The sequence below is a fragment of the Triticum dicoccoides genome, chromosome 5A, assembly GCF_002162155.2.
Source record: "Triticum dicoccoides isolate Atlit2015 ecotype Zavitan chromosome 5A, WEW_v2.0, whole genome shotgun sequence".
In the NCBI taxonomy this organism is placed as follows: domain Eukaryota; kingdom Viridiplantae; phylum Streptophyta; class Magnoliopsida; order Poales; family Poaceae; genus Triticum; species Triticum dicoccoides.
Window position 1 is genome coordinate 540,046,851 of NC_041388.1, and position 16,762 is coordinate 540,063,612.

Sequence of the window (16,762 nt, forward strand, 5' to 3'; positions counted from 1 at the left end):
ATTACGTCGACTGTACTAGTAGAAGCTAAAATGTCTCCACACACACACACACACACACACTATATTGATGTACTACCTGACTACGTTGGCGCCACGTAACAACCTGGAAAGTATTAAGGACAAAAAATAAGAAATAATGCAAGTCCGATTCGGTACCTAGCTTAATTCCGAAACTTAATGGGTTCGTCTCAAACCCGGTCAGCGCACCCGTATCCCATCTTTATATACATGGCGCACTGCGATCGCCAAAGCCCGCTTCTCTTTCGTCGGCTGCTGATCGACAGACACTGCACGTCCCGATCGGCGACGACTCGACTGCCATCTCCCCAGTCGCCGGCAGCCCAGCCCTCGCTGCGTGGCCAATGCTGCTCCAGCCGATGAACGACCCGCGACAAGCCGACGTCCCGGCCGTTCATCCTGTCTCTTGGGTCATGGGCGCCCGGCGAGAAAACCCGGGGCTCAAGTGCGCGGATCCCTACGAGCCCGACGTCGACGCGGACCTCCGGGCCAAGGAGAGGGAGCCCAGGGAGCACCCTGACGCCGACTACATGTCCAAGATGCAGCAGGGCCACCTGAGCCCGTCCATGCGCGCCGAGCTCGTGCTCTGGATGGACGCCTTCGCCCGCCACCTTGGCGGCCTCCCGGAGGGCACGCTCTGCCGCGCCGTCGCCTACCTCGACCGCGTCCTGTCCGTGCGCCCCGTGCCGGCCCACGACGAGGCGCTCCAACTCGTGGCCGCCGCCGCCGTCTCCCTCGGCGCCAAGCACGAGCAGTCCTCCAGCGGGCGGAGGCTCGACGCCCAAGTCGTCGAGGCGTTCCTGGGGACCACCGTGCACGTGGTGGAGGAGATGGAGTGGGAGCTCTTCATGGATCTCGGCTGCGCCATGGACGGCCCGACCGCGTACACCTTCATCGACCACTTCACGAGGTTCTTCCAGCGGGAGGACGAGTTCTTGGTGAGGTCACTGGCGCTTCGGCTGGTCAACCTAACGTTGCCGTTTTTCGGGTTCGTTGGACGGATCCTGCCGTCTGCCGTGGCTGCGTCGGCGCTGTTCCTCGCCAAGCAGATCGTCGGCGTGCCGTTGAGCCACGATCTGGAGGAGGTGACGGGGTACAAGGCGATGGAGTTGATGGATTGCATATGCGCCTTAGAGAAGCTGCTTCCTAGGAAAAATCTCTAATCTGTAAATGACGTGCTACAAGGCCATGGAGTAGATGGACTGTGTATGCGATGCACCTCTGCGGATGTCGTTATTTGTGAACCCTAATCGAGACAATGTATGTATTGTGCATGAACAAAAACCGTATTCTTTATGGGGATGTGTATAGGAATTTAATTAGTTACGCAATGGAACTCAAAATTAAGTCCGAACTCCATTGGCATTCATTCTACTGCCAGTGTGATATGAGTCCCAAATTTTGATAAGTGTAAGATATGGCTGGGGCTGTTCTTCAATTCTTTTGTCTTCATTTCTTTGCGGAAGTAGCTAATCCGAGTCGCTATACGCCTGTGGAAGCGCTCGTGTATAGTGACCGGATTGGTCTTAAATAATGGCATTTGCAATCATAATATCCTATTTTAAAGTACTAAATTCATGCAAACACATGCATATTGATTATTCTGGCCAAACATAGTTTTGTGCACACGAATACAAATTATCGTACTTATAATAATACAAAATCTAAACATAGTTCAAACATAAATATTATTCATAGTGCATAACTGAAAAATTTAAAAGCAAAGTTTACTGATTTTCATTGTGGATCTACATGTGCTCCACAAGATCATTCAAAAGTTGCATATACACCTATTGATCTCGCAGTTGTCCATGCATCTTCAGAAAGTTGTTAATGCTCACTGCCTCTTGTTTCCGGAGGCAAGCCTGAACACCGGGCTTCTTGAAATCATGCGCGCACGCTGCCCCTTCACCCCCATCCTTGAGAATCATGTTGTGCAAGATTACACAACATGTTATGAGATGCCAAAGTGTCTACACTTCCCACATCATCATAGCTCAACGAATAATATCCAACGAGCTTGGTGCACTCCAAATGTTCTCTCCACATCCTTCCTAGTTGCATCTTGGGTTGTTGCAAAGAGGGTTTGTTTGCTGCCTTGCGGATCAGATATGGTCTCCACAAATGTCACCCACTGAGAATAGATATCATCAGGAAAATAATACCCCATGTTATAAGGCACGTTAGTAGTCTAATCATGACATATCCACACTCCCTTACATTCATTTCAAATGTACGTTACATGAGTTACCTAAGGAGCTACAACATTATGTCCACTCCTAGGAAATATATATTGGAATTATTGGGCTTTTGGCCCATTTATTGTTACCAATAAAAAATACATATCCAGGACCAATTTTGCTCAAAATTTTATCAAAAATAAATTTTGCAGAAACATTTGAAAAACATCTAAAAAATGAGCACTACCATGCTGATAATTCTGGAATTGTTTTGATTTTTTGTCAAACAGAATAACAAATACAACAGAAATACATATTCAGGACCATTTTGGGTCAAAATTTATTTCTTTCCAGGATTTTTTTAAAAACAATCTAAAAATGAGCACTACCATGCTGATAAATCTGGCATTTTTTGATTTTTGGTCAAACGGAATAACAAAATACAAAGTTAGGTCCATTTTTCCTCAATTTGTTTTTAAATTTACAAAATTCTCAACAATTACAACCTTTACTAGAATTATGAACATGGCAATGCTCATTTTTTGTTTTTGTTTTCCAAAATTTTCAGGAAAAAATGATTTTTGGATCAAATTTTGACAAAAATGGTTCTGAATTAATATTTTCATTGTATTTTTTATTCCATTTGGCCAAAAAATAAAGTTTCTAGAATTATCAGCATGGTAGTGCTCATTTTTTAGAATTTTGACAATTTGGTCTGAGTTTTTTTTTTCATTTTTGGTCTCTTTTCGGTGGTGTGGCTGCTGACTAGGCGGTAAATTCTGGACAACTTTTTATGTTTTGCCAAAAGAATAAAGAAATACAACGGAAATACATATTCAGGACCATTTTTGGTAAAAATTTAATCAATTTTTTTAAAAAATCTACAAATGGGCACTACCATGCTGATAATTCTGGAATTTTTTGATTTTTGGTCAAACGGAATAACAAAATACAATAAAAATACAAAACTCAGGACCATTTTTGCTCTCTTTTTTTTGAAAATTCTCAAAAATTCCAACCTTTCAGAGAATTATGAACATGGCAATGCTCATTTTTTGTTTTTTTACAAAATTTTCAGGAAAAATTGATTTTTGGATCAAATTTTGACAAAAATGGTTCTGAATTAGTATTTTCATTGTATTTTTATTCCGTTTGGCTAAAAAAAATAAACTTTCCAGAATCATCAGCATGGTAGTGCTCATTTTCTCTAGAATTTTGTGAATTTGTTTTGAGTTTTTTCATTTTTTGGTCTATTTTTGGTGATGTGGTTGCTGACTAGGCGGTAAACTCTTCAAAGCGAGTCAAAATCGATCAAAAAAGTGGTTTGAGGGACACAATGTTGAAAGTTGTCCGGTTTTAAGAGTTTAGGGTGGCATTGAAGTTCAGAGTTGTAAAGTAGTAAATCTTCTCTACTCCTAATGGAGGAGTTGGTGAATAGTCTCCACGGTTTTTTTTTCGCTGGTTTTTTTCGTCTCTCCTCCCACTACCCCCTCCCACCCTGGTCTATCGGTTTATTTTTCTCTTCACTCTTTATTACAACCAGAACTTTTCTAACGTATAACAAATCACGGATCTAACTTTCTTAAATTATGCAAATCAATCAATTTCTTTTATTGGTTCAATTTGTCTTAGGAAACAAATAATATATTTTAACCTAACTTTCCTAACTTATCTAAATCAATGGATTTCTCTCATTAGTGAAATTTGTTTTAGGAAACAAATAACAGACATGTCACAAACTTTCCTCCCAATAAATAGTTTCTTAACATTTGCATACTTTCCTAATCAGACACGTCACAAACGGGGAGGTACTGATATCACGTTACCAAACAATAAAACCCCATTTGCATAGAAATCAGTTCAAAATCCTAACTTTCCTAAATTTTTACCTTTCCTTGATAACAACCAATATTTCCTATATTTTCCACCTATAGAAGGAAATCACCCCTCTATCGATATTAGCATTTTTTAGAATGAGATCTTCAGGTTATGATTTTTTTGCGATTCTTTCCATTTGTGACATCTCCTTCCGCTCCGACTCCTTCTCGCATAAACACCTCCACCACAGCCAGCTGATGCCACCCCAGACCTCTTGCCTCTCCACACCTTCTCCGCCACCTCCTCCTCGTACTCCATTGACAATCCCTCCGCCATGTTTGTCCACGGCAGTGTCGAGGACATGGCGCAGAAGCGTACCAGCGGTAGAGCAGCGCATAGCAGCAGGAAGCAGCACGCAGCAGGAAAGGCAAGCGGCCGACGTGGCTGAGGGGGCGGCCGGCAGAAGATGGCCGTGACAGGAGGGGGCGCGAGGCAGGGGCGTGACTGCGGGGGCGAGCGAAGGGATAGGCGGCAGCAGACGGGGTGAGCGCAGCTAGCGAGAGTGTGGCGCATGGCCAGGGTGTGCACCGCGCGGGTCACAGTGGTGCGGTGGCTGCGGCGAGCGCGACGGCAGTGGAGGGCGCGATCGACGCGGTGTGGCACAGGTGTGGGCATGGAGAGGGAGTGGCCTCGTGGGCGCGGAAGAAGAGTAGCAGGCTCGGGCATGGGCGCGCATAGGAGCAGGCATGTGCCACGGGGTCAATCCGAGAAGCTCGGTGGCTACCCCTGCAATGGCCATGACGGATGGCGCACTACACCACGGTAGAGCTTACGTGACACATTTATGTGGGCAAAGGTCTACTAATCTTCACAAAATAACTGTCACCGTAGCTTTTAAGTTTTGTCTTCGGAACTTGTGTAGGCAAAGGTACATCAATGTAGACACATTATGTGTCGACAACCACTAAATAACTATGTATTTGTCAATAATCGCTTAATAACGTGTTATGTGTCGGCATATGTATGGGTTTTGACAGTTTATCAGTCGGTCTAGGTACGTATTTAGCGATATAAAACGTGTCGGCGTATATAGGGTGTATAGACTTAGATTAAGTGTCGGCATAGAGGGACACGTGTCAATCGACCGCCTTGGCGCGCAATTTCAGCGTGCGAGCGAAATTTTCGCCTGTTCGTGCAAAGTATCACCGCAAAATACTCCCCCTCCCCCGCAAAATACCCAAATCGACTCCAACCCTAACCCGTGCCTGACGCCGCCGCCGCCCTCGCGTTGGATCCACTCCATCGGCTGCTGCCCTCGTGCTCATCCAGTCCTGCCTCCATCGCCGCCGCCCTCGCACTCCACCCCGTCCTCGCGCCCCCTCCTCCCTAGCTCCATCGACGTCCTCGCACCCGTCTCCCCCCGAGCTCCAGCCCTAGATCGACTCGCCGTCGTCGCGCTTCACATCCAACCGCCGCCGCCCCCTCCCCCCTGACATGTAGCCGCCGTCCTCGCCAATCCCCATCCCTGCTACCGTCGGGGAACCATCTCCGGGCTCCTTGCTGTCGCCGGGGATCCGGCTCCCTGCTGCCGCCGGGGTTCCATAGCTGGGCTCCTTGCTCCCGTTGGGGTTCCATTGTCGGGCTCCTACCGCCGCTGGAGCTCCATCTCCAGGCTCCTACTACCGCCAGACCTCTGCACTGCTGCTGCCGGACCTCTGCTCTACTGCTGCCGGAGCTCCAAATCCGGGCTTGTTGCTGCCGGAGCTCCATCTCCGGGCCTGCTGCTCCCGGGGCTTTGCAGTGCTGCTGCCGCATCTCTGCTCTGCTGTTGTCAGGCTCCATCTCCGACCAAGCTCCATCTCTGCTCCACTCCCGCAGCTCCGTCTCTGTGCCCCGAGTAAGCATCAACTCCTCCCTAGATTACCTTCTCTGTATCTGAATATATGCAGTTGTTCGTGACAGTAGACAACTGGACGAGGATGTGTATTTGTTGCTTGAATGGTTATTGTTTTGTACTGCTATTGCTTGAATAATGATTGTCACTTCACTAATGCAAAGCTAACACTACCGCACTGGCCATATTCAGATACTTGGCAACTTTGATATTAAGGTTGCATCATGGACAAAACCTGGTTGTCTAAGCCTAGGTACATCAAGTTTCCTTTTTGCAAACTCATAAACGGTATAATTTTGTCATGAATTGTTCTGATATCTAAAAATAACAATTACATGTACGCACACAAATGAGTATCTGCAGGGGTTAGACAAGTTTATAGAGTTTGCTTTTATTAATTCAACAAATGGAAACAAAATCTTATGTCCTTGCAAGATATGTTTGAACTCTAAATGGAGAACAACAACAGAAGCACGTGACCATTTGATATGTGATGGTTTCATGGAGGGGTATCATACATGGTTGTTTCATGGAGAATCTAGCCACACTAGCCCTAATATTGAGGAGGTAGAAGTAGAGAGTTCACCGGCAGAAAATGAATTAGCTAATTTCTTGCGAGACATAGCTTGTGGATTAGATGATGGGGGGATGTTGGAAGAGAACAATGAGGACAATAACAACCCTAGGACGGATGTTGATGATGATACCAAGGCTTATTTGAAGATGGTTGATGATGACAACAAAGAACTATACCCCGGGTGTAAAAACTTCTCAAAATTGCATTTTATTGTCAAATTGCTCCACATCAAACTTCTTGGGCGATGGAGTGACAAAAGTTTTGACATGGTGCTTGAGTTACTTAGTGATGCATTCCCCAAAGGTTCAGTACTTCCCAAAAATTTCAATGAAGCTAAGAAAATAGTTAAATCTATTGGGCTTGGGTATGTTAGTATTCATTCTTGTGAAAATGATTGTGTACTATTCAAAAATGAATTTGATAAGGAGAATCAATGTCCACAGTGTAAAACTTCAAGGTGGAAATCAGAAAAGAAGAGTCCTGATGGGAAAAGGGTACATAGAGTTCCTAGAAAGGTTCTTCTCTATTTTCCTATTAAAAGAAGGCTTCAAAGGTACTTTATGTCCTCTAAAACTGCAACTGACATGAGGTGGCATGACGAACAACGGACCAAAGATGGTTTGATTAGGTGCTCAGCAGATGCTATTTTCTGGAAGGATTTTGATTCCAAACATCCACTAATTGGTAATGATAGTCGGAATTTTAGATTGGCTGCAACAACTAATGGCTTTAATCCATTTAGGTCAACAAGGAGTACCTACAGTATTTGGCCAGTCTTTTTGATTCCATACAACCTTCCTCCTTGGATGTGCATGAAGCGGACTAATTTTATCCTTTCTTTGCTCATCCCTGGCCCTAAGGCACCTGGTGGCGATATGGATGTCTATCTTGAACCTTTGGTAGATGATTTAGTAGATATGTACTATCATGGTGTAAAGACATTTGATGCTTCTAAGTCTGAAATATTTGATCTTCGATCTGCCATCCTTTGCACCATACATGACTTTCCAGGTTTAGGCTACACTCATGGGTGTGCTACCCAGGGTGAGGTAGCTTGTCCTAAGTGCCATTCATTCACTTGTTCTCTACAATGAAAAAAAGGCAGCAAATATTGCTATATGGGACATCGTAGGTTCTTATCATCCAATCATAAGTTTAGATCAGATGAAAAGTTATTTGATGGCAAGTCAGAGCATAGGACAACACCTATACCTCTTACGGGTGAGGAAATCGATGATTTGACAGCAAATCTCGAAACATCCTTTGGAAAAGATCCAGCTGCCAAGAAGACAACAAAGAGAAAATGCAAAGAAGGTGAATCCCCTCCCTTGTATAAAAGAAGATCTGTGTGGTTTAAGTTGCCCTATTGGAAAGATCTGATGTTGCGTCATAACTTTGATTTTATGCATATAGAAAAAAATGTATGTGATAACATAGTTAACACACTTCTGGGCCTTGAGGGAAAATCAAAGGATAAGCAAATTCTTGCTTAGACATCCAAGCTTTGGGTATTATGGGGGACCTGCATCCTGTTGAAGTAGAAGAGGGTAAATTGTATATACCTCCAGCACAATATACTTTGACACCCGATCAGATGAAACATTTTCTCCAAGTCTTGATGGGAGTCAAGTTTCCACAAGGCTTTGCAACTGATATACGACGTTATATCCATGTTGGCGAGAAGAAGATTTTTGGAGTGAAGAGCCATGATAATCACATTCTGCTGCAGCACCTTCTTCCGCTTGCGATTCAAAAAATATTGCCAACAAGAGTATGTGCTGCATTGACTCGTGTTAGTAACTTCTTCAATAAGATTTGCTGACCTGTTATCCGCGTCAGTGATACGCAAATTCTAGAGGCTGAAATAGCTGAGACCTTAAACATACTTGAAACCATATTCCTGCCAAGTTTTTTTGATGTCATGGTCCACTTGATGGTTCATTTGCCTGCCCAAGTTAGAATTGGTGGCCCAGTACACTTCCGGAGCATGTGGTCAGTAGAAAGGTGATCTTCTAAACAAAGTCTTATAGCAACCTATTTTTTTGCAAATGAATTTTGCAAATAGGCTTACAATCTGTAGTATGTAGGTATTTGGGGCACTGCAAAGGACATGTTCGCACTAGAAGCCATCCAGAAGGATCAATCGCTTAGGGTTATTTGTTTGATGAGGGCCTTACATTATGTTCTCGCTATCTCAAAGGGTGTGAGACTAGGTTCACTCGACAAGATAATAATGTTGAGGTGCTGAATAATGAAACGTCCAACACCAGTCCATACTTGTGCCACAAGGGGCAAGGATTGGGTAGCATTATATCATTATCAAATAATTCTTGGATCCAAGCACATAGATATGTCTTGTTCAACCACAATGAAATAGAACCTTATGTGAAGTAAGCTGCACACACTATAGTAATATTATCTCTTTCTTATCTTTCTTATAATATTTAATTTGATACGCAATTATAGGAAGCACCGCGAGCACCTATCCTCAATTGGTCTTCCCAATGAAAAAGCAATCAACACTATGCAACATGAGAAGTTTCATGAGTGGTTTCGAGAGCATGTAAGTAGGACATCACTTGACCTATTGTGCTCCACATTAATCATGTTAACCTGTTGTAACTAACAACAATTCTATACTCAGGTGTTGTCATTAGTTGAAAGAGGTGTAGAAGTATCAGAAGAAATGCAAGTTTTAGCCCAAGAGCCTTTCATGATTGCTAGAAAACTTAACAGCTATACTACTAATGGGTTCGATTTCCATACACACTCAAGTGATGATGGTAGACCTATTCTAAACAGTGGAGTAGCTATAGCTGCACAGAATTCAAGAGGAGTAGAGATATATTATGGCATTATTAGGGAGATAGTTGAGCTAAACTACCGCCAAAAAGGATACATGGTGTTATTTCGATGTGATTGGGTTGACAATCGTGAACAAGACAAATGGGTAAAAACCGATCAGTTTGGGGTTACTACTGTTAACTTTAACCATTTATTTGGTAGTGGTGATAAGTTATCAGGTGAACCTTTCATCTTAGCATCACAAGCCGCACAAATTTTCTATGTTCCAGAGGTTGATGGTAAAGGCTGGTGTGCAGTTGTCCAGAACACAAAACCACATGGCACCTACTCTATGGCCGCTGTGGATGATGAAAATGTAGATCTTGAGAATGCTAATAAGGGGTTGTTAATTGATCTACACACAGATGTTGATCCCGACATTGATTATACCAAATTTTCTCATGTAAGGACTGATATAGATGGAATAATTGTTGTTGCACCAAAGAGGAAGTACGTGTCATAATGATTTTCCGCATTTTATTTGGTAGTTGTGTAAAATTTGGTTGTTACTTCAGTTGAAATACTTGCATGTTGTATGGACTGCTAACTCATTTGTAAGCACTTACAGGAGCAGGAGAAAAAATGTCAGCTCCAGCAAGAAGCGCAGAAAGAACTCCTGAATATGAACTCGAAAGGAACAGCACTATACTTGATGTACGTAGAAGACAAAATGAGAACATGAAGAGAACTTTGAATCTTAAAGGTCTAGCAGATGCATTTGAGGCGGAATGCCAACCTGCTCCCCAAAAGAAGAAAAAGGTATTGTTGCTAAATATGATATAACTAAAAGAAAACACATGTCTTCAATTTCTTTGTGTTGGATTATAGCTTTGCATCATATACTACTAAAACTATTACATCATCCACACATACATATGCACTATTTCCAGCACACTATTTGCTATCCCTTTTTGCATAGTTAACACTGATTTATGTGGTTAATTGTATAGACAAAAGCGAACTCATGTTTCACAAACTCAAGCTCTAGACTGGCAATTGCGGTCTTCTTCAAGATTAAATACTGAAATTTCAACTGAACCTGAGGTTGTATTGAATGAACCTGAAGGTATGCTTCTTTACTTTGATGTGTGTACCTTCAAGATTAGCAATTGAATGATAATGCATTCGTAGTACTAAACCTATTTTCTGCATTTATTGGATATCAGTCCATGAAAGGGAGGTTAGGAAAGTTACTGCTATGAAAAGCATATGGGGAAGGCAAAACAAGCCTAAACTCAAGTTGGAAATCAATGAGTATGGCCAGCCTTGTGGTAAATCTGCTACACGGTTCGCCAACTTTGTTGGAACACAAATAAGAACCAAGGGTTTTCCGGTTGAATTTGATGATTGGAGGAAGGTTGATCTATCTAAAAAACTTGCTTTATGGACCGAGGCAAAGGTAATACTTGGTTGCTGCTGCTATATAGTTATTGGTTGCTGCTATGTTGCTATATTTTTATTGGCTAGTGAGTTCCTGGATGATATCTTAGTGTTCATGTTTAGGAGTGACTAATGAGTTAGTTTATGTTGTATTGTTCTCCAATGCTTATTTCCAAATGCCAATTTTTCAGTTGTTTTGGGAATTAGACGAACGAGTTTTCCAATGGTATATGAAAACAGCACAAATTAAATGGAAAGACTTCAAATCAGACCTAAAGAAGGATTATTATGATGAATCATATGAATATGATGAACTTATAGCATCATGTGATGCTAGAGTTCATCCTGACCAATGGAAGTTGCTTGTTGCATTTTGGTTGACTCCAAAAGCTAAGGTATGATCTTTGTTAGGTTAGTATTGACATTTGATTCTACTTGTGTGACATGATTGCTTGTGTGACATGATCTTTATCAAACCATTTGGTAGGCTCGCTCAATAAGAGGTAAAAATAATCGAGCACATCACACGCAAAATCACACATCTGGAAGTAAGATTTTTGCTTGGGTTGACACTGAAATGGTATGCAACCATGCTATTCTTGTTCTAAACTTTGATGTTTGTACATTTTGCTCATTGTTTTAATCTTTATTATCACTTGACATAGACCGAGGAGCTCAAGCGCCACCCACATAGACATGAATTGTTTATTGAAACACATACACATCGAATTAGTGGACTTCCTCAAAAAGGGTCTACAGTAAGAATTTTAAGTTCAGATGCACTCTAATTTCTCGATTCCTTTCATATTTTTGTTTATGTAGTAAGTACTAGGAACTCATAACAATTCCTGAAATCTACAGAATGAACTTCAAGATGAAGCATTAAAGCACCCAGAAGTGTTGGAGAATGGTATTAAGGATGGTGATTTGTTTGCGTTTGTTTGTGGAAAAGAAAAAAAATGGATATGTTCGTGCTGTTGGTTTGGGGCCAACTCCATCTGACCTAGAGTTGCCAGGAATCCAGCAGTATAAATCTACAAAGCTTCAAATAGCAATGGAAAAGTGTCATGTATCTAACCAAAAAGTGGAACATCTGCAAGACCAAATGGATGACATGAAGAAGCAAATGGCTGAGATGAGGCAACTTTTTCTATCTTCACAGGGGCAACAAGATGAAACCAAATACCACACCTGAACATGAACCAAATACTCCACACCAGGTAGCACTAGTTCTATTATATTGTACCTCTGCCATAGCGAAACATGTAATGCTGTGTTCTCGTTGTAGTTTATTATATTTAACATCTACAATGCTTGATTTTGATGTAGAACATAAGGACAAGAGAAGCCAATAATATTGAAAAAGGCAATGCTCATCTAGAGGAGGTGGCTGAGTCAAATGCTTCTATGCAGAATGATGACACTCTTACTAGAAGAAAAATTGTTAATGTTGAGAAACATAACCGACAACAAGGGGTAAATCTTTCCTTTCCTTTTGGCCTTTAATTGCCAATATGATGCTATATGAACTTGTTTCTTTACCATGATTATATTCTGAATTGCAAATTTTTCCCATAGGGTGGAAGAGATGTGATACTATATAGCATGACTAGACATTTAAATGTCGCTATTGCCAAAGGAACAATTCAAACAACTAATCCAAAGGTTGTGGTGGGGGGTGAGCCCCTAGGTTCTCAATATGTCGAAATTGTCATCTATTCGGTGTTCAAAAGGGATACTCAGTTGCCTCGTCCGTATGGGAATGTGTTGACCATGGGAGATGCTAAGGGGAAATCGATTGCATGGCCATCTGCTATGGTAATAATCTAGAGCACTTGGTTTCTTTTCTTTTGTGCAAATCGGTCATCTATTAAGTAGTGATTGTTGTTGCAGATCAAAGATCCCAAGAAGACATCTAATGTGCCAGGAGGTGCAGGTACTATGATATACATCAAATTTACATGCCAATTAACATTAATGTGCCTTAGTTTCTTTCTGCCCACTTATCTGTCCTATAAGACCATTGATGTATTGAATAGTTGTCAATCTCCATATTTGTGTGCACCTTTTATCTCCAGCCCTTGGCACTTCTCCTACCTTGGAGAAATTTAACAAGTAAAAATCTGCAGCTATTTGTCAATCTCCATATTTATGTGCACCTATTTCTGTTTATAGCTCCATATTTATCCATACAAAAAGTAGATACAACTAGCGTGTTTCGAGCATCCTGGTCAAACTAAGTTTTTATTTAATAACTATGTAATCTGACAAGTGAGTACATAGTATTTGTGGAAACTGATTGACACCTAAAAGCATGTTTAAACTCTTGGGCAAATAAGTATTTAGTAATCTGGAAACTAAGCATATTAAATATGGCAACTAAATACTAGTAGTAAATGGCACGTGCCATGCACGTGTAGATTTTACGATTGTTGTGAAATATTGTATGTTGAAATGTTGTAAATATTTTTTCTACCGTAGTACAAACACAAATACTCATATAGACGCAATAGTATGTACGCACACAGACACCCTACGTAGGAAGTGAACCCTGTTGGTCTACCACAAGGAACCTGGAAAAATATATGCTGGAAGAATTGGTGGCAATCTAGCATATAATTCGATTGCCGATATTTACTACTTTCATTTTTAAACAAATTCCATACACTTGCCGTCTAATAGATTAGAGTTGTACACATATAAATTACTGGCAGAAACAAAGAAAAATCCAGATTGTAATATTTTTGAAATAAAGGATTTATAAATGAAATTAATGTCTATTTTTAATTTTTAATTTTGCAAAAAGAGTCTTGTTACAACACATATATTAGACTGTTCAATGTACTTGTTTTTATCTACTCTTGTAAATTGTGCATTTGTCCTTACATGGCTGAATTGGTGCATCCATTCTCTCTCATCTCCGTTTCTATTCTTTTATACTAAAGTAGCTATCTTACCGTAGGGGTGTGGGCTACTAATTGCTTGGTCGATTCTACTCTATAGTGCAACTGTAGGCTGCATGTACTACAGTACTCATGTCACATGAGCATGCTAGAATTTTCTAGTCAGGGAGAGAACCACCGCCTGCTGTCTTCACGAGGTGGCAGGCTGGCAGGGGAGTGATGCGCCCGCACCGCGAATCCCAGCCACGTGGGCCGTTAGATTGTCCTATCCAATGGTGCATATTCGGCCACGTAGTCCTCTAGTTAAACCTATTGAATGTGATGTCACTGTTCAGGAGCTTTGAACAACTTTTCAGTTGATTACACTTTCTTGACAATTCTTGACAAATTCGTATGCAATATTTCAGGTACTTAGCCACCTGGCATTGGATGTGAGGAGGACTTGGAGTATCATGGAACATACATGGTTGTGCGCAGTATTTTGAAAGCCAACTTCAAACATGTCACGAATCTGATGTGTGTTTCGGACCATTTGGTGCTTGAAGTGTTTTGGAGTAGAAACTTTGTGCTCATGGATGTGATTTGTGTGCTCCGAATTAATGTTTGAATTATTTCATTGAACAAATAGTGGTCCTTTTTATGTGACTTGTGTGTTCTGGATGGTTAAACTATACTTCTGGTTGTGCTTGTGAACCTATGTTGATATATATATGTCTATTTGTGAACCTATGTCAGTATATGTCAGTTTGTGAACCTATATCAGTATGTGTCTGTTTCTGAACCTATAATCATTGTTGTCCAATGTGTCCATGTTGATGTTGTTTATCTATTGCATTTCAGTATATATGTGAAATTATTGGTTTGGCTGTGCACTACTTACCAACAAGTTATCTGTTGGTAAACAAATTCTTGCAGAGCAACTGTCGGCCATGGCTACTAGCTAGCTAGGCATGAAAAGTGTCAGCAAACATACATGCCTAGACGTACAGACTATGTGTTGGCCAAAATATATACTTATATAGACAGCATAAGTGTCGGCAAAGGTTCAAATATATCCAAACAGAATATGTGTTGGGATAGAGATATACCTAGAAGAACAGCATATGTGTCGACAAAAGTAGGGTGTAAGTGCACACCTGAACTGTCGGCGTACCTAGGATGTATGCCCACAAACCATCTGTCGGGGTACATAGGGTGTATGTCCACAAGCGAACTGTCGGCGTAGGTAGGGTGTATACTGTCTGAAAAAGTGTCGGCAAGTGAACTTCTGTCGGCAATGCCTTTCCCCACAGCAAGTCCTCCGACTGTTTTCTCTTTTGTCAGCATATGTGTTAGCGACAATCTATGTGTCGGCAAAGGCACCCTATGCCAACAGATTGATGTGTCGCCGAACCTTGACCGTGGTGTAGTGGCGGTTCTCGGCCACGACGAAATACCTAACGAGAGCAAACGAGAGGGGAAACATGGGAAAGGCAAGAGGACATCACGGCGGTGTCAATGGCACCCTAGGGGAAGACAAGGGAGTTCGGGCGGCGCGGATCGAACGACAATGTTACGGTGGCCGAAGGTTGAGGAAGACGACAGCGAGGTCGATGCGGGCGTGCTGGACTTGATCTCTTTGGCGCAGACGAAGTAGCGGAGGAGTTCGGAGCTCCTCGACAAGCTCCTAGCCTGCAGGGAGAGCAGTGGCTGTGTGGACGGGGTCGGTCATGGTGGTCGTGGCGTCTGACTTCGTCCAGATCGACGGGATCGAGCGAGCGAGGAGGAGAAGTAGATCTGGGAGGGGGCGTCGAGGAGTGGGGCCATGGGGGGCAGGGGAGGCAGGGCGTCACCCTTATCCATTCCCCTTCGATGCCGACGAGGTGGTCGGGCGGGAGCTCGGCTCTGTAGCAACGCGGCTCGGGGAAATATAAGTTGTGGTGGCGAATACAATACACATAATCCATATTGTTATGCACTAGCGCGTGCGCGTGAAATAGATGGATTATGATTCCGTACCCAATAAGATAAATATGTGTGTGTTAGAGAGAGAGAGGAAAGGGGGGAGAGAGAGTGAGGAAGAGGGAGGAAGAGAGAGTGTGTGTGAGAATTTGATGATAAAAAATGTCGTCAATGTCACTTAATATGTGTGAGAATATTAAATGTAATATTAACATAACTAATATTGAACTCTTAAAGTTAATGTGACCCTGTTGCAACGCACGGACGTTCTTCTAGTTAAACTATAGAGTGTGTGTTCGGAGTTGAAATATGCACTTCTTTCTATTTTTACACGATTCAACATTGTTTGGTCGATCCAGATTCAACATTGTTCGAGGAAAGCGAATGAAATGGCGCACAAGTTAGCTGGAGGTTCTTGTGTTTCAAATTTGTCAATTTTGGGGGCTGTGATCCACCTGCTTTTATTTTGCAAAAATATATTCAACGACGCCAAGAGGCTTTTCCCGTCAAATTTCTTTTATTCACTCGCAATTATTACGCATGCCGCGCTGACCCCGCCGCCCCCCAACCTCCCGCTCGCCCAGCTCTCCCACGGCACTGTGGGTCGCCGGAGAGATGCCTCCGCGGCGCCGCTCTTACAGGCCCCGTAGGGTGGTTGATGCCGCCGTGGTGGAGGCGGACGCCCTGATCTCCCTGCCAACGGACGTCCTCGCCGACATCCTCAACCGCGTCGGGCCCCGCGACGCCGTCCGCACGTCGGCGCTCTCCCGCGCCTGGAGACGCCGATGGGAGGCCCTTCCATGGCTCGACCTTGATTTCGGTGCTCATCACAATCTTGGGGCCGTCGACAGCTAGCATCCTCCTCCGCTGCCCCGGCCGCATCCGGCGCTTCCGCGCCTACATTGAGGAGCCCTACAAAGGCCGCATCCACGACTGGCTCCTCGTCCTCTCCCGCGGAGGTGTTGGCATCCTCGACATCTCCGGCTTCCTGACCATCCCCTCCTCCGTCTTCACCTGCAGCCGGCTCACCTCCCTCCTTTTCTTCTTCTGCACCATCCCGCTGCTACCCCCGGGCTTTGAAGGTTTGCCAGAGCTGAGGGAACTTGCTCTCAACACCGTCGACTTACAAGAAAACAGCCAGTACCAACTGGAGGAGATCATTGCGACCTCAAATTAAGAACAAAAAACTTGAAATAGTGCAGCAGCG

The 16,762-nt window shown here is 43.0% G+C and overlaps 1 protein-coding gene across 1 annotated transcript; it reads left to right on the forward strand.

Annotated features, from left to right (window-relative positions):
- Positions 1-362: 362 nt before the first annotated feature.
- On the forward strand, positions 363-1,181 carry LOC119298670 (putative cyclin-F1-1). Its single transcript, XM_037575976.1, has one exon. It carries the CDS (start codon positions 363-365, stop codon positions 1,179-1,181), a length of 819 nt encoding a protein of 272 aa, XP_037431873.1.
- The last annotated feature ends 15,581 nt before the right edge of the window (positions 1,182-16,762 follow it).